This window comes from Hippocampus bargibanti, linkage group LG01, assembly GCF_051943395.1.
Source record: "Hippocampus bargibanti isolate YZ-2025 linkage group LG01, ASM5194339v1, whole genome shotgun sequence".
NCBI lineage: Eukaryota > Metazoa > Chordata > Actinopteri > Syngnathiformes > Syngnathidae > Hippocampus > Hippocampus bargibanti.
This window is the reverse complement of record NC_142734.1, coordinates 30,605,196-30,626,999: the sequence shown is the minus strand read 5'-3', so window position 1 is coordinate 30,626,999 and position 21,804 is coordinate 30,605,196. Positions and strand designations below refer to the sequence as shown.

At 41.8% G+C, this 21,804-nt stretch overlaps 1 protein-coding gene and 1 long non-coding RNA gene across 2 annotated transcripts in view; one reads left to right on the top strand and one right to left on the bottom strand.

Moving 5' to 3' along the window:
* Positions 1-154: 154 nt before the first annotated feature.
* phactr3a (phosphatase and actin regulator 3a) overlaps positions 155-21,804 on the bottom strand; it is a 26,861-nt gene continuing 5,211 nt past the window's right edge. Inside the window, exons 2-12 of the mRNA XM_089010146.1 lie at positions 11,471-11,632; positions 11,180-11,347; positions 9,820-10,032; positions 9,363-9,591; positions 8,983-9,224; positions 8,026-8,179; positions 2,462-2,517; positions 1,143-1,204; positions 897-1,037; positions 742-818; positions 155-426 (exon numbers count right to left, since the gene is read on the bottom strand). Coding sequence (XP_088866272.1) covers positions 411-426; positions 742-818; positions 897-1,037; positions 1,143-1,204; positions 2,462-2,517; positions 8,026-8,179; positions 8,983-9,224; positions 9,363-9,591; positions 9,820-10,032; positions 11,180-11,347; positions 11,471-11,632 — 1,520 coding nt within the window. The 3' untranslated portion in view covers positions 155-410. The remainder of the gene's footprint in view (positions 427-741; positions 819-896; positions 1,038-1,142; positions 1,205-2,461; positions 2,518-8,025; positions 8,180-8,982; positions 9,225-9,362; positions 9,592-9,819; positions 10,033-11,179; positions 11,348-11,470; positions 11,633-21,804) is intronic.
* On the top strand, positions 11,267-19,501 carry LOC148903870 (uncharacterized). The gene is made up of 3 exons (XR_016116622.1): positions 11,267-11,375; positions 11,521-11,659; positions 19,305-19,501. It is a non-coding gene; the product is annotated as an uncharacterized LOC148903870 (long non-coding RNA).

Sequence of the window (21,804 nt, the reverse complement as noted above, 5' to 3'; positions counted from 1 at the left end):
TGTTTGTACAGTGAATATCAAATCCATTTCCAGTCAAGTGACACGTTACTCAGCAGTTAAGAAAAGGTGACCACATGCACGTCTTCTCACAAAAAGTCGTCTTGTCCATTGTACAGTACGGACCCCCCCCTTCCCCCGTCACCTCCTCAACAGACTTATTAACAAAACGTATTTATCCTCATTGCCGCTCATCCCGCTAATCAGAGGACTCCACACTAAAATCCTCCCCCCACCAGTCTGCTGCCACCCTGAAAGGCCAGTGGCTTTCTGAACGTGAAGCGGTGAACATCATCTCCTTTCCAAGCAGGAAGGGAAGTTCAGACTCGCTGAAGACAGAAAAGGCCCCCGAGACTTGTCGACAGTGAGCACATTCAGAACGAACATTTCTTCACAGAAGAAACTCCAGGCTCTCATGGCCGGTGGAACCTAAGGAGACAAACGTGAGGAGATTGAAAATAGCGACCTTGGTAGTGCTCTATTTTTGATCCAAAAACAAATGTGCCGGCAGCTCCTATCCTCTCTCTGGGTCACTGTTACAAACACAAACAAGCTTAGCCAAGGACACGTTGTCATTTGATTATCCCCCCCCCCCCCTTTCTCTTTGACTGCGGCACTTTCATCTATTTTTAGCTCCCCCGTCCTCCCCAGGAGGAACATAGAGTAGCTAATTTAAGAGCCTTGCTTCCCAGAATAGCCGCTCCCATATGTACGAGACGCCCGTGTACGCCTCAGAACACAAACCTTGTAAGGTGTTTGCTGGATGCGTGTACTTCCATTTCGGTGCTTTTGAACTCATTCAGCTCTTTCCGGATGGCAGCCTGCGAGAAAGACCAAAGGCGGTGTCAGCACTGAGGCGTTTCTCCGCTGAAGTGATGAACATTGAACCATATTGCTACCTTGTCTGCTGCTGAGAGTCTCGTCCAGGGCTTGTCTGCCCTCCTGTCGTAGTCCTGAGCCTTGGCCACTTCCACATAGTCACTAAAGCGAATCAAAATCTTTCTGTCACGAAGTTCATCGACCGTGGGCCGTTGGTTGAGCTGCAACAGGCGAGAAATGCAAGGCGGTCACTCTAAGCGCCATTACTCCAATTGAAATAAACAACTCAAAAAGTAAAAGCACTAATAATTTGAATAATTTCTTACCTTTCTGTTTAGCCTCTGTTTTATCTCTCTCCTCTCCTCTTGTTCTGTCTGGTCGTTTCTCTCTGGAAGGAGAAAAAAATGTTTTATTACTGATTGCCAGGAAGCAGGGTCATGCAAAAACTGCCGAAATTGAAATGTGAGCTGAAAAAGCACAACATCCATGAGATGGATCCAGGATTTATTTATGAAATCACTTTGAGTTCATTTGGATTATTATTTGGCATTTTTCTATTAATGCAAACTAAAATTCTAACGACATGGAGACCAGTGTAAAATATAAATCAAAACAGAATACAAGCAAATCAATTACAACCTGTATTCTATTGAATAAACTGAATAAAGAAGATAATCAATTTTTAAGTTTATAAACTGTGTTGTTTTTGCAAATATTTGACGAGCTGTAGCAACCAATAATGTTTTTGTGAATTGTTCCTGAGCCCGTGTGGCAATATCCCAAACACAATTATGCACACTGGAATCTTGGATTCATATAATTTAGCCCGTGTTGCATTGAGGCCAAATGTATAATCGTAGTTGGTTGCGCTTTTGGTGGTGTAAATAGTAACTCCTAAGGAAAATTTAGAGCGTTTCATGAACCTGCCATGAATGTTTTTGGAATGTGGGAGGAAACCGTAGTACCCGGAGAAAACCCATGTGGAGAACATGCAAACGCCACAGACTAAGTACTTCTGCCCTGTGAGGCGTGAACATTGTGCTTCCTCAGCTCAATTAGGAAATGGGAATTTCGGATAAAAGTCTGAACTCAAATTTTAGTATCTATATAGAATATCTTATATACAAACGATGAATAAAAGTGTGTTCAATCGTCCGAAAAGTATGGTACTTAAATAATGGATATTTTCCTGCGGCACGCCTGATTTCTCACGCTAAACTCATGTGATACAGCAGACTGGGTGGGAATTATTAGGACACCGCAAACTACAACCACAAAAATTAATACTGTTAATTACTACCTCTCTGACATTGTGGTTCTAAACTGGCCATTTTCACTTGTGACAAGTGAAATTATTATTGGGTTGCAATATATTGCACTGTGCAAGATACACCGTCAGTATCATTTTTCCATTTTGTATGTTTTGGTGAGTTTGGTTTCATGAAAGGGATTGTCTTTGTTTCCTACAAAAGACTCATTCATTTGCCTTTGTTGAGAAACAAACACATCAAGGGCTATCCTCCCACTGAAGAGATTCAGAGTGAATAATATCACATTGCCTTGTGCTTTATATACTGTATATCATACGGTCCTCATCTACTCTTTATAAATACTATAGACTGGCAGCAGTTTAACATGAACTTACGTTTCAAAATGTTCCGACTCTCCAGCTCCTCCACATTGGGTCTCTGGCTCAGCCTCCTGCGCAGAAACACCAAAACCACGTTTTGAACCATTGTCCACTGTCCTACTGTCATGGCTTTGTCCTCTTTGTACTTTTATCACTTTTCCTATGTATCCATCTCGCATCCGAACCGCGGCTGTGGTACTTGGGAAGAGGTGTTCCGAACATCTGGAATACTCAAATGCTGCCCTGCCCTTCTCCTGATGGATTATTCAAGGAAGCCGAGATGCTCCATGTCTCGCCAATGCACTGCGGTCTTCTACTAGCACGATCACGCTACTACAGGAGCTTTTCAAGTGGGTAGTGATGGGCTGCCTGTGTGGCTCTGCTTCAGTCTCCCTGGTTACTGCATACATAATGAGCACAGGGCGGGGCTTAGCGGGCTCCTACTCGCGCGGCATCCCCCGGCCGGCCTCCTGATGTGCACTTGGCAAGCAGCCCACGCAGGGGATTGCTGTGCTTTTTTTAGATTTTAGGATCCCAGATTCAATCCTCCACATCGTAAGACAATCCAATACACGTAAAAAGGAAATAGTTTGTGTTATTCTTTTGAATTCTATTCACACATTTTGACACAAAAAAGACACTTTGTTGACTGTCCCCTGAGATCTTTTTAAAAGTGTTCATTTATCAACCCTTGTCAGCAAGACACCCAAAGAATGGTCTACTATAAAGAATAACATGAGCTTGTGAACTCTGAATATGTAAAATGAATAATCAAACGTGATCTACCCTACAGAACTGAATTCCACCGCCATGATCCAGTTATGCAAAGGACAGAGCAGAATCCCACCCTTTCCGTTGGACCTCCTTCATCCCTTGTCCTGAGTTCACAGATAACTGTACTTGTGACGTGGGCAATATCAAGGTGAACACACAGCTCTGGATTTTGTTTTTTTCTTAAAACAACTCGTTCTCTATGATTACAAAACACAAAAGTATTTAGGTGATCTGACAGTTTTGTTCTTTTTCACCCATTATTTTAAAGCAGCAGAAACAAGTCCATTGTCAAGGCTATTTGTGTCAATTAAATTTTTTATGACATATTTATACACAGTGATGCTAGTCTCTCTAGTCAGATAATAATAAGCTAAATGGAGATGTATTTTATTTATGTTTTGCATTGCACTGTGATGTAATTCAGCAGCCACTGTTAATTAACACACGCTCGACTCAGCATCCGAAAATAGCATAATGCACCTACCCGTCGTGCTTTTTGAGAAAAAAATACACTTAAACACAAGTAAATGCACAATTGATAGGAAAAATCCACTTCACTCAATAAAATGTCTTTCCATTTTTAGATGAAATATTTTTACCCTCATATTGAAAGCTAAAGGACTTCTTCTTTTCCTTTCGGCTCTTCCCCTCAAGGGGTCGCCACAGCGAATCAGTAACCTCCATCTTCAGAGGTATGATACGCATGTTTGTTTTGGCCCAGCTTTTACGTCGGATGCCCTTCCTGGTAACTTCCCAACCTGTTATTTGACCAAATGGAAAGCCATGCCCATTTCATGGTAAGATCAGAGCATTGTCATCAAATGGTGAGTATAGTTTTGCTTTTTTGATTGTTGCTCTGCTGATGACCATTTTGTGTTTGGGAGCCTTTTACTGAGCGAGTTGCTTGTTCTGTAGCCACAAAGGGACATAAGTCTTCTTGTGCCGGTCCCAAGCCCGGATAAATACAGAGGGTTGTGTCAGGAAGGGCATCCGACGTAAAAGCTGGCAACCACACTTATTACTTTCCTGTTTCATGAGGAAACTGCTCCCGCCCCACACCCTTTATCACGTTTGCAATAAACGAAACATCATCTGCGTTGCTAGGCAACTACACAATGACTTATACGAGCAAGAATGCTCATTTCTCCCTAGCAACAAACTGCAGGGGAATTCTCTGCTATACACGGAGCCGGCTTTTGTGGTGCTATTTTTAGAAGTCACCTTTTTTTCTACTCCTATCGGCTTCGTAAATAAGGGGGAGGTGGGGGGCGCTGTGAATATTAAACCCGCCCCCTTTTCGCTCTCACGACAGGCTTCCACTGTTCTTTTTGGGCGGATACATACTGATAAAATGCCAGAATTTTCTTGAACAACCACCGTCCTTGATCTTGTGGGAACAATCCAGTCATTTCCCTTTGTTAAAGATGAGACTCAAATTTGGGCAACAGTTTTGAAGTTGTAGTTTGCAGTAGTGTTGGACTGCAGAGCATTAACTCATGCTTTTCTCATTTTTGTATTATTCATATTACTGTATATTCCTGTGTTTAAGGCCCAATGAATGGTGTATTTTCAAATTGTTTCGATATATAATGCGCACTGGACTATAACGAATGGATCAAAACAGTTTTCCAAATATAACATGAATATATAAAGGTTTTCGAAATATAAGGCTTCTCTAATCTCTATCAAAGGCACACCACACTATAAGGCGCTATAGTAAAGGCTGCATGGGGTTTGTTACGCATGACTTCTTCTACAGGTGGAGGGGGTTAATGGAGTCTATGGCTGCGAGTAGTAATTGCGAGACCTGTTGTGGCTCAATATTACATCACATATAACGCACACCTGTTTATAAGGCGCAGGGTCATCTTTTGAAGAAAATTAAGGCTTTTGGGTGTGCCTTATACACCGGAAAATAGGGTATTATTGTGATATATTCTGATTATTCTTATTAAGTGGAGTGATCAAACTTTAATTTTATAAATACAGCTCTTTTATTCATGTCCATAGATTGTGCATACTATACACTCATAATATGGCTGATTAAGGTGTTATCTAAAATGAAATGATGCCAGATACAAGAAAGATGCTCACTGCACACTGTGCACTTGCCCTATTCCTTTCTTTTTTCGTGTTCCCTCACAATTCATTTCTATGAATCTAATTCTGTGGCACACTTGTGGGGAGTGGGTGAAGGTGCATTATTCAGGAAACTGAAGCCAAGAATAGAAAAGGCTGGAACGCAGCCACGAAGCGAAGAGTGGCTAAAAATAGCAAGGTCATCAGTTAAGTGAACCGGTATAGACTGAGCAGAATCACTTTCCATGATACCAGCTGGCATTTTTCTGCAGGATGCGCAGTAAATGCAGCAGCGGCAGGTCTTGATACAAAGCCATTGATATGAATCGAGATGGAGTCGTGATATAATTGCCGTCAGATCCAGAGATGTGTGTGTGATGGATTGTTTTGGCATTCACTGTGGATTCCCAGGGTGCAACGAGAACCACAATGTAGATCACTTGCGAGCTCTATGTTGCCAGGATTTTGCTCCCAAATGGCTTTGTGCCAACAGGAGAGGATATAAAAACCGCACTGTCTTTAGTGAGTAAAAATGCTTCACTTTAAGGAAGGGGGGATAAAACGTAATTTTTCTCTCAATGAAAAACATATGCTCTCCATCCATTCAATTTCTGTCCTCATTTGTCATGGATGAGCTAGAGCCTATCCTGATACATCCTGGACTAGCCGCCAGCCAATTCTGTTGCACACTCAAATTCACAGCCATGAGTCTTCAATCAATCGTGCCTTTTACTGGATCACCGAAACACGGGACGGATATGCCAATTCCAGACATGAGGATCTGATTCCATCCCATCTTTGGTGTGAATGTGAGAGTGCATGGTTGCTTGTGTAGTACGTGTGCTTTGCAGTTGGAATTGTCTTCAAATCACTGGCACTCTCCCAACTCCACTCCTGTTTGTAAAGACTTTTCTTCAAATTCTAATTTAGAACAATCTCCTCACAGATCTAAGAATAGATATGGTGGCGCAATAATGTGCCCCCCCCCCCCCAGGAACTGTGGAAACCTCTTTGCCCCCCCCCCCCTCCACCTCCCTACGTTCTCACACATCTGCTTATGCAACACATTTAGTGGCGCCCTCGTGTTTGTTATGCAGGTGCCGAAGAATCATGTTCTTGTTACCAATCCACTGAGGAAATAACCGCCGTTGTACAATTTGGACATTGCGTTCCCCGATTGCGTTCTCCCAGCATGCAGGCACTTGCTGACGTGAAACGGTGCATCTTGTACAAAGCGATCCCCTGGAGGCGCGCTCTGTCTGCACAAGTTGCAAATATGGATCGCTCGCTCGGATATCACTGCCAAATAATCATTGCTTGTTTAAAATCTGGCTTCACACTGTCGTTCAACAGAAAAGACGGCTGCCTTAATCATTTGTGGAGGAACATAATATTCTTTGCATTATGAATGGACGGTGATATCTTGTTGCCTTCCCAAGATGATGTGATGCTTCAATTTGGGGTTTGAATGAATTCCTGGTTAAAAAAAAAAGAAATATTCATCACCCCCATAACTACTTGTATGATTGAGGTCTTTTCAATTCAATTTTCCCAAATATTTGTTTCTTTTTTTTCATTTCAGTCAGCTTCTTTTTATTAACTCTGCTCATAAATGTCTATTGTTTTCGTTTGTCAATGATTTTTTTTTATGCTGGACTTTTTGTGAAGTGAAGCACATTGAAATGAACTATATAAATGAAGCTGCTTTGCTTTGGTATTGTAGATTTAGTACGGAGCAGTGTTTCATTCATCAAGGACATTTCTTATTTGAAAAAAAGTTAACTTGATGGGTGTTAGCTTGTTTTTAAATGCCTCTTTTTCACTGTACAGTGTCAAAGATACAAGGCAGTAGCTGTCGCATAGTAGAAACGGGATGGCAGCAGTGTGAAAATATTTTGACACTCTCACTTCTACCTGTTTTTGGGGAATGCAGATTGGGGGTTTATAAATGTTTTTAGAATCAAGTTTCGTGTTTAAAAAAATGTCCAATATGTTTTAAATGGGCCTCAATTACGCACTGATATTTTGCTGTCAGGAATGTTGCAAATAATCCAGGTACACTTTGTTGATGAAAATATAAAACGATAAATAAATAAAATGTAAATATTTATATATATAATTTTTAAAAAAATGGACTCTTGTAATGTAAATAGCACAGTCACCTACATATAGCTACATATATCAATGTGCTTTTTTTATACTTGCACTATGTACAGTTTTTTATGAAACATTTTTTGCAGTTACAGTACACACAACAAGTTTCCGATATTTTTTATTATGCTTAGAATATCTTGTTTTTTTTATCCTTTCACCCCATCCCATTTCAAATTGCTGCTGTGGACTGCAAATTTCCCCATTGTGGGACGATTAAAGGCTTTCTGATTCTGATGTTTAGATTTGCAAACAAACTATTTTACAAGAGACTTTTACATGAGAGAGTTCGTATATTTTACATAACCAATGCAATGGCGGCTGAATCATTTTGAGTGCAGCAAAAACCATATTTATGCATGTATTTATTGAGGTATTTATTTATTTTGTGGTTTGTAAATAAGGGTTTCCATAAAACACTTCCCAAGAACCCATTATATTTGGGTGCACATCTGAATAGAATGTGGCTGTAGCAGTTAACAGTATTTCTATTGTCAACACCCTAAAAACTGCCAACCCCCACCCACCCCTTCCACCTCCCCTGCAAAGAGGAAATAAAATAAAACGTAACTTACTTAGCAAGCTTCATTTCAATTTGCTGCCGTATTTCTTGCCGCTCCTGGTCACTCCTTGCCGGGAAGATGTTCCGATCTTCCAACTCCTGCTTGGTGGGCCTGTTTCGTAGTTTGACAGCCAGTAACTCCTTTCTTAGCCTGCGAGGAAGTGTGCCTGCATAAAAAAATATGTACACATATACTTGGTATGTGTAACAATTAGACAATCTTTCATAAGATAACAAAAATGCAATTAACCTGTGGCCCTCATTTTGTGGTTCATACATGTTTGCGCATAAATTAGGACATTGTCATCATTATTAATAATTATTTCCGTATTGAATTGAACCTTGATTTAATGGTAGTCCCATTATTGAGGGGGAGGAAATGCGTGTGTGTACGCGCGCGCGTGTGTGTGTGTGTGTGTGTGTGTGCGCGTGTGTGTGTGTGTGTGTGTGTGTGTGTGTGTGTGTGTGTGTGTGTGTGTGTGTGTGTGTGTGTGTGTGTGTGTGTGTGTGTGTGTGTGTGTGTGTGTGTGTGTGTGTGTCTCTCGCAGAAGTATATTGATGCTAACGTTAGCATGAGGCTTGTCAAAGTGCCACTATTCAACTGTTTTATTCATTGTATAGTTTCATTGCAAATTAGAATCACGGCAGAACCTTTTCTCTCCACAGAGGCGAATGCTTCGGTCCATTCAACCTGAAGTGTATGATACTACTTGTCATTTTTTTTAACTTCTGTCAGGCTTATCTAAAAGGGGGTGTTTACCTGTTTCAACATCAATGGCCACCTCGGTCAGTAGCATCAAATCAACTGCCGCCCAAACAGAAAATAAACAGCGAAAAATCAAAAGAGCCATATATGGCTCGCGAGCCATAGGTTCCTTACACCTGGTTTAGAACAATTTTGGAATCGAACCAATGTCATGGAAGATGTTGTGTTTTGGCATCTGAGACTTAAGCAAAGCATATGACGCACCAGAGATAACCGAGTCGTTCCATCCATCCAGATCGTTGGGGAGGCCTGATGTGTTGGAGAAGCACTGGTCCAGCCGCACGTTCTCCTTGTTCTCCTCCGCCTCCTTCTTGGGCCAGTCGGAACCGCCGCCTCCGACGCAGATGCCTGCCAGCGATGTGTGTTGGTTTTCTGAGCTGCTAGAGCGGGAAAGGCGTCCATCCGAGCACCACAGCCACGGAGATGGCGAGCCCTGCTCATGCACACTGCGTGGATGCACAACCGCAGGAAGAGAATTGTCAAGAAAAAAATGACCCAGTCTATATAACTGTGCAGAAAAAAAAGTTACACCCATATCCCAAAAAAGTCTTCCCTTAAAAAGTGATTTCTGTTTGCAGGCTCACCTCTCCTGCCGGTTTTTGGTGGCGAACGCTCTTTGTAGTTCCTCCATGATACAACTAGGGGGCATCGGTGGATGAATCATATTGCCAAGGTGAGGCGAGCCTGAGGAGTTGGCCAAGGGCCCTCGTAGGGGAAGGGTGATGGGAACTAGACTTTCTGGAGTCCGATGTGGTAGCTCCTTAGGGTGGTAGGAGTTAGGATGGTGAGGAGGGAGTGACAAGGGGCCAGAATCTGGAAGAAAAAAAAAGATGTATCCATCTATCCATGTGCAATGCTGCTTATACTCTTGCATTTTTCCAAGCTCACTTCCAAAAATTGGAAATGCAGGTACTGGTAGAAGTCACGGCCAAGCTGACCCAAACATGGCTTGACACGTTCTGCTTTGCAGAATTATATATCCAACCCCAAAGTGTCCCTTCTAATTAAATATGACAGTTCCTAAAATATGTTGATGCTTACCGTCTCCGGTTATGAGCTGTGGCAAAAGTTTTGGAGGTACTTGTGGCGGAGACGTTCCTGGAGCAATTTCCTCCTCTTCCATTCGCTCTCTAATGTCCGGCAGGCCATTGGATACCTCGACGACAGGGTGCGCCTCTGCATCTCTTTCCTCATCTTTTAGTGCTGCGTTTACAGTTTCCTCCAGACGCTCACTGTCCTGGAAGGGGGTGACCACTTGGAGATGCGAATGGGAGGGGTGGGAGGGGGTGGTAGATGGTTCAGTTATTTCGACATATTTGTGAGTCACATATCTTATTCACGTGGTGTTATTAAACTGGTGGTTTGGCTGATCCCAAATACGTTTTTACATGTATTTATATATTTTTTCCTAAAAAAAACCACCAGGAGAACGTGCAAGTTTCACAAAGGAAGTGTGCAGCCCAGGTATTGTATGGAGCAATGACCTCTGAACTGTGAGGCGGCTATGCGAACACGCAGTCCACAGTTTTACCCTTGCACTTCCTTTCCTTTCCTGCCTGAAAGTCAGCTGCAATCAGTTACAGCTCACCCACCAACCCAATGAGGTTTTGTGGGAAATTGAAAACAGGTGGAGGAGAATATGTTTTGACTTTTTTTCTCCATGACATTTTAATTACACGTTCGACTTTAAACTTTGGATCATATGCGTCGCATCTTGGGACCAGCTGAGCCCCATTAATATCATGCATACATGGACTCCGGACTGTCAATTGTTTGTCTTTGCTGCCGTCTACTGGTCAGTACAATTCAACATTGACAGTACAGTTAAAAAAAATCATGTTGCCATGGTGTCAGCGCAGTCTTAATATTTCTTGTCCTCGTTCCACTTATTATGGGGCATGTATGCGATCGTTTACTGTTGTCTCATACAGTGCTGATTAAAGCTCAGCAATTCTTTCATTGAATATTTGAGAATTGCGAAACAATACTCAATGCATGGTCAATTTGTAGTATTTGAGGGAATCCATAGTTTCAATTTTTATGTGTCTAAAAATGCATCTCTAAACCTCCAATAAATTTCATGCAGGAACATTACCTGAAATATGAACTGATCCGACATCAAATTAGAGCTCACAAGGTAAAAGTACTAAAATATGTGCCAATCTTCCAAAGAATTACACATTTTGCAAAGATTCACCCAGTTGTTGCCAAGATATGAGAGCCCCTAAAATTTCAACTTTCAGTGACCAAAACTTTGCAATTTGGTCTTTATCCCCCACTGTTAACATCTGCAGCAAGTTTCGTTCAAATCAAGTCTGCTTTGTTAAACCCACCGGTTGATTTGTCACGTGAATGATGTATAACGTCCACTTTGGGCCAGTGAGGAATACTGTAATTCTACCTGCAAGGGGACGTTCTTCCTCTGGCCCAAGATATTCCACACTGCTGACAGTGAGGTTGGAGTTCAAAGGTCCCCCGAAACCGCCAAGCAGGAGTGTTCCGTCTGAACAGCAGCCCTGGCTGGAGGAGTTTGAGTCGTGGTAGAGAAGGCCGCTGGATAATGCTACATCTGTTCATGGAAAGAAGCCAGACCGGAGGTGATATTCTCAGCCTTATTCGACTCGAATCTCCTCGACTATCTTTTCCACGCTACCGACTCCTGAACAAAATAACACGAGTCCGCGTAGCATACCTGTGGAACTCTGTTTTAGCTTTTCATTTTTCTTTTTCCTCCACTTCCAGGGCTTGAAGATGCGGCCCAGTGTGGCCAGCTTGCTATTGCGTCTGATGGGGGGAGTGTGGACCCCGCTCACGAGGCAGCCCGTCCTTAGCACCCTCTGCTGGTCCAGCACATCTGATGATTCAGAACAATTGAGCAAAGGTCAGTGTGCTTCTTTGAACTCTTTCAACAGTAGCCCGAATGGAACTGTATCGTGCCACTTAGCAATTTTTTGATGATGATACTAGTGCAGCGTGTTCTACCGGAAACAAATTCCTTGTGTGTTCTACATACTTGGCAATAAAGATGATTCTGATTCTGATTTCTTCTATTTTATTGACATCAAATTACAAAATAGCAACACAGATGTGGCCGAACAACTACCACTATGACAACGACTACTACTGAGTACTACTACTCCTACTACTACAACAACTTGGAACTCTCACAGACAAGTATGGAACTGTACCAAAAATGTAATAAATGAATACATCTGTCAGCAGGAAGGAGGAGAAATATATTGTTGCCATCTGCAGGTTGATTTCTTTGTTCAAATATTTAACCGAGGAGATAGTGGTGCAGAGTACATTTGAGGATGGTGAAGGGTGGGTGTGGGTGCCTCCTTGTCTTGCGTCTTTACATTGATAGCATGTTGGTAGGAAGATGTCGGGTGAGTAATCAGGTCAGGGGAGAGTACGAATAAGGATTTAGGATTTGGGGGGATTTTTATTCAGGTGCGCTTGGACAGTAACCCACAAAGGGTGAACTCCCTCACCCCTGTCACACGTGTCCTCTTCTAGCTTGCACCTACCACATGGCCACTGGCGCCGCTAGCTGAATCCGGGTCAATATTGAAGGAAAATGCACCAAAGAGTGCAAAAAAGATGAGGGAGGAGCAAATGGGAGGAGGGGTAAAGGCGTTGTCTCAGCATGTGGATGTGTGTGTGTGTGTGTGTGTGTGTGTGTGTGTGTGTGTGTGTGTGTGTGTGTGTGTGTGTGTGTGTGTGTGTGTGTGTGTGTGTGTGTGTGTGTGTGTGTGTGTGTGTGTGTGTGTGTGTGTGCGTGTATGTGTGTGTGTAAGTGCGTGTGTGTGTTAAGGGGAGAGGAGGTGGGCTCAGGCCCGCTGCTGTTGCCATGACAACCACCTCCAGATGCTGCCGCAGCAGTGGGAGCTAGCGGGATTGAGCAAGTCAGTTTAGAAAGAGAGAAGGAGGAACACGTGGATACCGCCACATCTAACGACGGCGGCCGCGCACCAGGTGCATTGTGGGAAGGGATGGAAGGTGGGGAAAGAAACCACATGGCGGAGTAGATACGGGCTCCCGTTTGAAGGCGGAAAGAGGGAGGAAGGGGGTGCTAAGAAGTGGGGTTCCAGTGAGGGAGGAGGGAGAGGCTGTTGCTATCCGGAAGAGATGGCCAGAGAATGTGCAGTCGTCCAATCAGAGCTCAGCTCCTCATAATGAATATCAAGCCCTTCTTTGGCGGAGGGGGGAGTTTGAGTTTGGTTCGCGGAAAATGACAGAACACTGCAATTAGGTGGAAACGCATGCAAGCACAAGATTTCTCTTGGCCGCACAATCAGGAACTAATGAAATGTGCTTTCAGTGGAACATGATGAGGCACGACGTGTCAATGACACGCCGGTGTGATTAATCCGCTTAAGCAAACTGGATTCACCAACTCTGTATCAATCGCCGGCTTGCTAAAAGAGCGACGGTATCGATCAGGTGGTTCCGCCGTAAAATAATGATTTAAAATGGGAAATATAACTTCTTCATGGAAAAGAACACTTCATAAACTTCATATTAAGCAGCTTCAGACTAGAAAAAAACTCAATCCCCCCCAAAAAAAAAAATTGAATGAAATGAGGTCATTAATATGCTAATGCATGCTTGAAAAATTCAAGAGTGAAGATGCTGACTGAGCCACCACGCCCCACTTAAACAGCTCGTCAGCACCTTTGAGAGCGTCTGACCCCCTCATGAGGCAACCACCCAGGCGGTGAAGCAAGCCACCAATAATCTATTCGAGCGTCCAGATCAAAACGAGCTGCCGTAGCGCCGGTCGAGCTTGCCGTGTTGTCTGACCAAGATAAAGTCATTCATCGCTTTCATCTGTAGTCCGGTGTAAGTCAAGCTCTCGTTCAAGCTCGTCTTTTGCACTTGTGGAGTCTGTACGGATTCACAAATCAGTTTTGAAAAATCTCTGAGATAAGTGACGCAAACATAAAAATCATATTGCTTACATAATATACTCTTCATCCAAAAAAAAAAACATGAAAATGTTGATTGTTCGATTTATGTTTAGGTTTCATTATGACAAACAAAAAATTTCAGTTTGAGTCGTACGCATCATGTGTCTTCCTCCCATGTGGTCCACAATGCTCAAAATGAGCGTAAGCGGTGGGCTTGCCTTTGCTCGCTGCACTCGGATAAGCATCGCTAGAAATAAAATGTCCCAATTAATGTTGTTGGAGGCAATGTACTTTTTGGTTGTTTGATTTTTGCACCTCAGATGATTCATTAACTCATTCACAGCCAGACATGTACAATAATAATAATAATAATAATAATAATAATAATAATAATAATAATAATCATAATAATAATAATAATAATACCTTTTATTTCTAAGCGCCTTTCAAAACTCTCAAGGACACTTTACAGTCCAGTGCCAGGGTTTTTGTCATTCTCACTTGAATTGCAGGACCCACAGAATATTGAGTTTTAGGACTACATAAACATTCAATGCAGCATAAGAAACCTTAGATTCTCTTCTTTCATCAGAAAAAAAGAGTTAATTCCTAAATTATATGGGTCTGTAGTTATATGAGTTTGAAATGTGGCTGTACAAAATACAATCCAATACATACATATTGGTTTATATAGCGCTTTAACAACAGCTGAAGCTAAAACAAAGCGCTAACATGGAAAAAAGGGAAATACTGCCCCATCATGGAAGGGAAAAAAACATTGCCAGAGGCCCTTTATCGGCACCCAAGCATGAAAAAACAAAACCCAAACAAATTCGGCAATGGCGCTCTGTCATATTTTCAATTCCCGAATAAATTCATGAATGGCAGTGAATGAGTTAATAGAGGACAAATGGCTTCATTTTTTTCCCTAGCCAACTATTAATATATATAATATATACAGTAAAGTCTCGTTATATCGATATCGGATATATCGATAGTCTCGGTTATATCGATACTATTTCTATGCACGCACGGAGAAAATTACATGCAAACAGGGTCGGATATATCGATAGTCCCGGTTATATCGATATTTTTTCGGACTCCCTTGAATATCGATATAACGAGACTTTACTGTAATTGGCTATTATCACACATGCACCCTGCGCCTGCACTGCACACCAAATTAAAATTGTAAAATTGTATTTGAAGATGAAGGTGGACAAATTTTGACTTATTCTCATCAGAATCCTCTTTATTGCCAAGTATGTAGAACACACAAGGAATTTGTTTCCGGTAAAACACACTGCACAAGTATCATCAGTATCATCCATCCATTTTCCAATCAGTTTACCCTCACAATAGTCGCGGGGGCGTGCTGAAGCCTATCCCAGCTAGAAGTAGGGAACCGGTTGCCATCCAATCGAAGAGCACACACAAACGAACAATCACATGTGCTCACACTCAATTCCAACGTGTTTAATCCGCCTGTCGTTTATGTTTTTGGAATGTCAGAGGAAAGCAGAATACCTGGAGAAAAGCCACCCGGAGAAAATGCAAACTCCACACATGAAGCCCAGAACTAGAATCAAACCCTGCACCTCTGCACAATAAGGCAGATTTGTCCTAACCAATCAACCAGCGGGCTGCCAGCACCTTAATTTTACTCCAAACTCCCGCATGCCATTAGCATTGATTTTTATTGCTATCTCAGTCTTGACGAGCTTGGTTACAATTTCTGTGCAAACACCAGGATAAAACCTGACTTGTTTATGCCATCCAGTGAGGATTGAGAAAGTGATTTTACTGTACTACTACAAGCAACTAACGGACAGTAAAGCCCTCTGGCTCATGAAGTCATTCACTGCCATTCCTGAATTTTTCTTCCTGGGGGATACGTTTCAAGCGTCGGTCAGACCTCTGGCAATGTTTTTCCCTCCCACGAGGGGGCAGCATTTACCTTTTATACAGCCGCCCCCACTTTCAATGCAGATAACATTACAACCGAGTAAGCTGAAAATAAACATTTTTTCCTGATGAAAGAAGAGAGTCTAAGGTTGCCTATGCTGAATTGAACGTTGATGTAGTCCTAAAACTCAATATTCTGTTGGTTCTGCAATTTGAGTGAGAATGAGAAAAACAAACCCTGGCACTGGATTGGACGCATGATTTATTGCACACCGTCTGGCAGTGAATGAGTTTAAAAACACTCACAATAGCATTACATATATAGAACAGACATGCGACCTTAATTCTTTCTCCAAAGTTTCTTTCTTTGCCGCTACTTTCCACTTGCACATTGTGTTCTTGAGTGGATGCCTCCCTTCGTTACTCAGTGCCACCCAAGCTCACTTCCTCACTTTGCCCCCCTTGGCTTTACAACTGCGCTGCCATCTGTCCACGGCCTTCTTGCCTCAAGGGGACCGGGCCGACCACACAAAATGACTAGCAGGAAGACAGTGAGGTGTGGACGGACTCGGGCGACATGAAATGAAAACAGTTTGCGCTACAAAAAGACTGCGACCCGTCTTGATTGTCGAGTGATTCGTGAATAGAAAAGCTGAGCCGTGATTGAGCTTTGTCACAAAAATTTCAAGTAGTGTGATTTTGGGGTTCTCCTTCGAAAAATTCATTGTCGAAAGTGCATAACCATTTTATGAGATGTGCTCTGCAAATTTTATTCAACCATTTCTTCACTTATCCAACCCAGAAGGCCATCACAAAAAAGACATGCACCTGTTACACTGACGTTTTTTAGCTGCCTTTGATCAAAGCCTTCATTGTAATAACAAATGTTTTTTTCAATGCAAAGCACTCAGGGTCATCTCATAAAACTGTGATAAATAAGGGTTATAAAAAATAAACAGATAAATAAATACATGTATAAATAAATAAACAAATACATACAGAAGTATACACAAATAAATATGTACATAAAAATACATAAACAAGTAAATATATGAATAAATAAGTAAATATATAAATATATAAATACATAAATAAACACATGCATGAAAAAATACATAAACAAATACAAAATAGGTATACATAAACAAATAAATATGTAAATAGATGAATAAATGAAGAAATACATGAAAACATATAAATAAACAAATAAATAGGTATACATAAACAAATAAGTAAATAGATGAATAAATGAAGAAATACAAGAAAAAATAAATACATACGTAAACAAATAAATAGATAAGTAAATAGATGAATAAATTAACACGAACATAAATACAATAAATAGGATGGTTGAATGGATGTATAGATGGATAGATCGATGGATAGATGGATGCTGACCCAAAAATGATGCAGTCCACAAAGCAGCACAGAAGAACAGAGTGGTATCAAAGACATTGAACATGTTTTTCAAAACAATAATAAAGAGTTCTGGAACAAAAGTAATTCATAGTATGAAGAGTTTTGTGATACTTTTTCATAATTGAAAACCGCTTAGAAATAGTGGTAAAAAATATTGTGATTATAAGCCCACTTCTGGGAATGTTCACATGCGGGAAAGACTGTAAATGCAGTACAGATGTCACAATACAGCACTGTTGTCACGGATCTTAATCTAACATACTGGATGGGCTGAAGTTTATGGAAGGCTCTCACGGAGCATTTACGGGTGCACGTGTGAGGCTCCGCTGCACTGTGCAAACCGCTGGCATGAAGTGCGAGAACTCGCGTCAGTGAGGTCAAGAGCCTACAGGAAAGGCCACAGGCCTTTGGTAGCATATGTTGCTCATGAGAATGAAGAAGATGATGGGGATAAGGCGCTCGGAAGCAATAAAATAACTCTTCGGTCCCAGAACAGATTTTATATTAGTAGAATGGGCAGCCCGGTTGATTTGTTTTTAGCATGTTGGCCTCACGGTGCAGAGGTACTGGGGTCAATTCTGGCTCTGGCGTCCCTGTGTGGAGTTTGCATTTTCTTCCCAGCCCTGCGTGGGTTTTTTTCCGTGGGTACATTCCAAAAACATGCATGGCAGGCTGATTGAACACTTTAAATTTGTTTCCAAGTGTGAGCGCAAATGGTTGTTCGTCCATGTTCTGAAATGATCCAATCCTCTTCTTTGAGTGCAGTTCTCCAGCAATGGCTCGAGCACAAATATCAAACGCTCATTCATTTCGTAGGGGTGAAAAAAAAATGTCAGCGCTACAAATAACTAAAGACACACGGAACATGTCCGCCCACGTCGACTCGCCTCTGCATTTCACACACTAGCAGGGGGAAAAATGGAAAAAAGACAGGCTATTTTGTCCAAATGTGTGAAAGCCTCAGTGCCGCCCGCCATCAGATCCAAAATGTTCCTGCTAAAAGTGTTTTTCCTGTCACCTACATGAACCTATTCGGCTGTTCTTGATCGCCCGGGGAAAATGCCTGAAAGCTTGATCAAACCGCACTGGAGCACACCCACGAATCAGGAAAGTGTCTTAACATAATAACGAATAACAATGAAGTGAGCGGGCGAGCGGGGGATGAAAGGGGGTTTTCCAAATCCTTCTTAATGAGGGAGTGTATGTATGCAAATGGGCGAAGTAAGGCTAATTATACGTAAAACCAATAATTACATTTATTCCAGCTTGTCATGTCCACTAATTCAGGTTAATGAATGCAGAATCCGAGCATGCCGGCTGTACATTCTTGTACACCCAAAGGTCATGCCAATGCCTCGAGCACGTGTTGGCCCCACAATGACAACATGTTGATTTTAGAACACATGAAAGAAAAATGAATCATCAAAACATGTTTCAACACCACATCCGCTCAAACGTGTGTGCAGAAGCAAACACATGAACATTTGAAATAGATTAAACGCTAAGATGTAAACGCTAACATGTAAACGCTAACATGTAAACGCTAACATGTAAACGCTAACATGTAAATACTAACATGTTAACTGGACTACGTATCACAGGGGTGAGGACATCACTGTAAACATATTTTCATGAAACGATCATTTAACACAGGGGTGTCAAAGTCATTTTTGCCGCGGGCCACATTGTAGTTATGGTTTCCTCTCGAGGGCCGTTATGAATTTGGGGAACCCATTAGAATGTTTAAATCCCTTCAAATATTACATATAGAGCACACAGCAAATTAATGAATAACTCGTTTTCGAATCTGAAGTCAAGAATGATGACTTTTATTGTGGTTGACATCCAAAAATCTGAAATTTTGGCTCAGATTTTAGCAATCATGGAATTTAACAAGTTTGATTTGCTTTCGTGGGCCAAAAAAAATGATGTGGCGGGCCAGATTTGGCCCGCGGGCCCTGACTTTGACACCTGTGATTTAACATGACTCATTGACTGTGACCTGCTCTTTAAAGGACAACCGACACCATTTTTTTTGTTTCCTCACTGACATCAGAAAAAGTTTTGTAGCATCTAAAATACCCAAAACATGCAGGCTGATATTTTTAGTCAAACGCAAAACACCATTAAAAATGATTAAAGTTGCCCAAAACTGCCACTAATGAGCTTGAAACTGGGGAGATTTGACTCTCTGATTGTCAGAGCAGCTAGAATTGTAGAAACTAAAAAAAATTGGGGTGTTCGAATTGTGGGGATTCGTCCATTTTTTATTCAATTTATTCTGTTCAGGTTCACAGGGGGCGGAGCCTATTCCACCTGTCTTATGGCAAGAAGAGGCCACCAGTCAATCACAAGACACATGTGGGAAGATGACCGTTCAAATTCACATTCGCACTGTCACCCAGTGGAAACTGAGCCAAAACTGGCAATGCGGGCATCAAAACCAAAGAACCACTTCCAGCGTGAGTGAATTTCTCCCCAAACACAAGTCGAGAGCATACTTTTTACATTTACTGTACAATGTAAAGTAAAATCACTTGGCTTTATACAACGATGTAGTCTTTTTCACTTTTAACAATATTTTTTAATGAATCGCTCATGTTCTATAATTATTTCATTATATTTATAAAGCGACGATTTACTGGAAAAACTATGGCGACGCCCTCTAACCGTTTGTTTGCCAAAATCATGAAACATCACTGCTAATCTCGTGAGTCATCAGAAAAATATCGTGCGATTATGTTGGACTGCAGAAATTCCAGCGTGTTGAAATCTAATCGTGGCCGAATGAACAAATTTTTGGGGTGGCCAAACAGCTGTGCACCACTTGATGAATGAGGGCAGAGGAAAAACTCGCTTGCCAGGCAACAAAATATCGCTATTGCTTTCGGATTTGGATAAAAATGGTGTGTTCGGTATTGTGTCAGCGTTGCCTTGTGGCGTTGTGATCACTGGCGGTCGCTGTCCATGGTGCTGAATTTGATTCGTGTAATGAAAAAAAAAAACTTACTGTTTTAATTTTTGGATTGTTTGCATATTTCCCCTTCATTATGTTAATTTTCCTTGATAAAAATGTTCAAATATTTGTACTCCTCGCCACACACACACACATGAATCCATATCCTCTTCATGAACTCATTACTCTTGGTACTATCTGATTCAGCTTTGTATTTAATTTAGCATCTCCAAAGGGGCATTGCCAGAAAAGCTCAATAAGTCTGTGCTGTATGTACAGCAAGTGCCCGTCTCCACTTCAAGTTGCTCATTTGGTGTCATTTCATTTTAACTTTCTTCTGGCCAACCGACTGAATGACCACACCACCACGTGTGCCTTTTTATTTTGCCCCCGCCTGTTCTCACCATCTGTGTCTCTTATGTGTAACCAATGAGGTCCCACATGCTTTGGTTTGCTGAATGACACATACTGGTGTGCGTTTTTTTGTAACTATTTATTAGTTTTCAGGGTAAGATTTAAACAAACACATTTGAAGTCATTCAAATTAATAAAGCAATGTTATTGTTAAATTTCGAAGTAACGACGATACCGGTGCTGAAATAGTCATTTGTCAAATACGACTTAACAGTCAATGCTATCCATGGCGCATCCATCACAGTCATGGCGTCTCCGCAATGAGGGCAACATTGGCTGTCTTTCAATAACAAAGCCACCTCCCCTTGCCTTTCTCCTCTTGTATCATTTCCCACTCCCCCATCTCATGTCTGCCTCTCCAAACAAATCCTTGTCTGTTTTTTTTCTCATCTTGTTTCCATCCTCATTGCTTCCCATACACCATCTGCACAGCCCTGAAGTCTCAACGCTTGCAGAGGCCTCATCTACAGCCCTTCGCTGCGTTCAGCATGCAACTTCTTGAACTCGGTTTAACCTCAATGCACCCTTTGCCAAATGGGATGAGACCACATTAGTCTGACACTTTTTTTTGAAGTTGACTCTTGTGTTTGTTTTGGTCTTTCCGTAACTCTTCTCCTGGTCTCCGCTTTTTTTCTTCACTACAAAGCGCTTGCCAGTTTCCTTCTGCATCAGCACAAAACTCGCTCACGCATGCTCGCAAACCAGCAGGTGCGAGGACAGAAACAGGCGCAGCAAACACAAAATCACGTCCCATCGGGGGAATCAGATATGATGCAGATGAGCCTGTTTGTTGTCATCGTCTTTCAGGACTGTCAGGTTGAGTAGCTGAGCCACAGCAAAAAGGTATACAGATTCAGGTTAACCTTATAAGATACTTCAGCCACTCAGCACCAGTTCAGAAGTAAATTTACATCACACGGGGATAGCAAGAATTATGAAAGGTTTAATTACATCAGCAGAGAGAGAGAAAGATGGAAAGGACTTTTTCCCCTGATGTGTTACATGGGTGAAAGAACCGACTCTACCTTGGCACCTGCTGTTTATCCCCATTAACCTTGCATTTTGTTTTCTCTCCACCTCTTCTGCAAGGTGCCCTTCCTTGTAGCAGGAACGTTGTACTCGTATCATTTTGCATCTCGTACTGGCTTATAATATGCACACCAACTGGAGGATGAGCGGTGGTATGAATTGCACCGTGCACAACAATGAGGTCAACATTAGATAAAACGTTTCGGGAATGTTAATGACGATATATGCAGTGATTATTGGATCATTTGCCACATTGTTGCACTGATGTGACTTTAACCCTCACCTCCTGTTCCTGTACCCTGATTTGAAATTTAGATGATGAGTGAGGGGAAGTCCTGTTTGAAATGACAGTATGGCAAATTGCTATCATGTTACGTGTGCTCAACACAG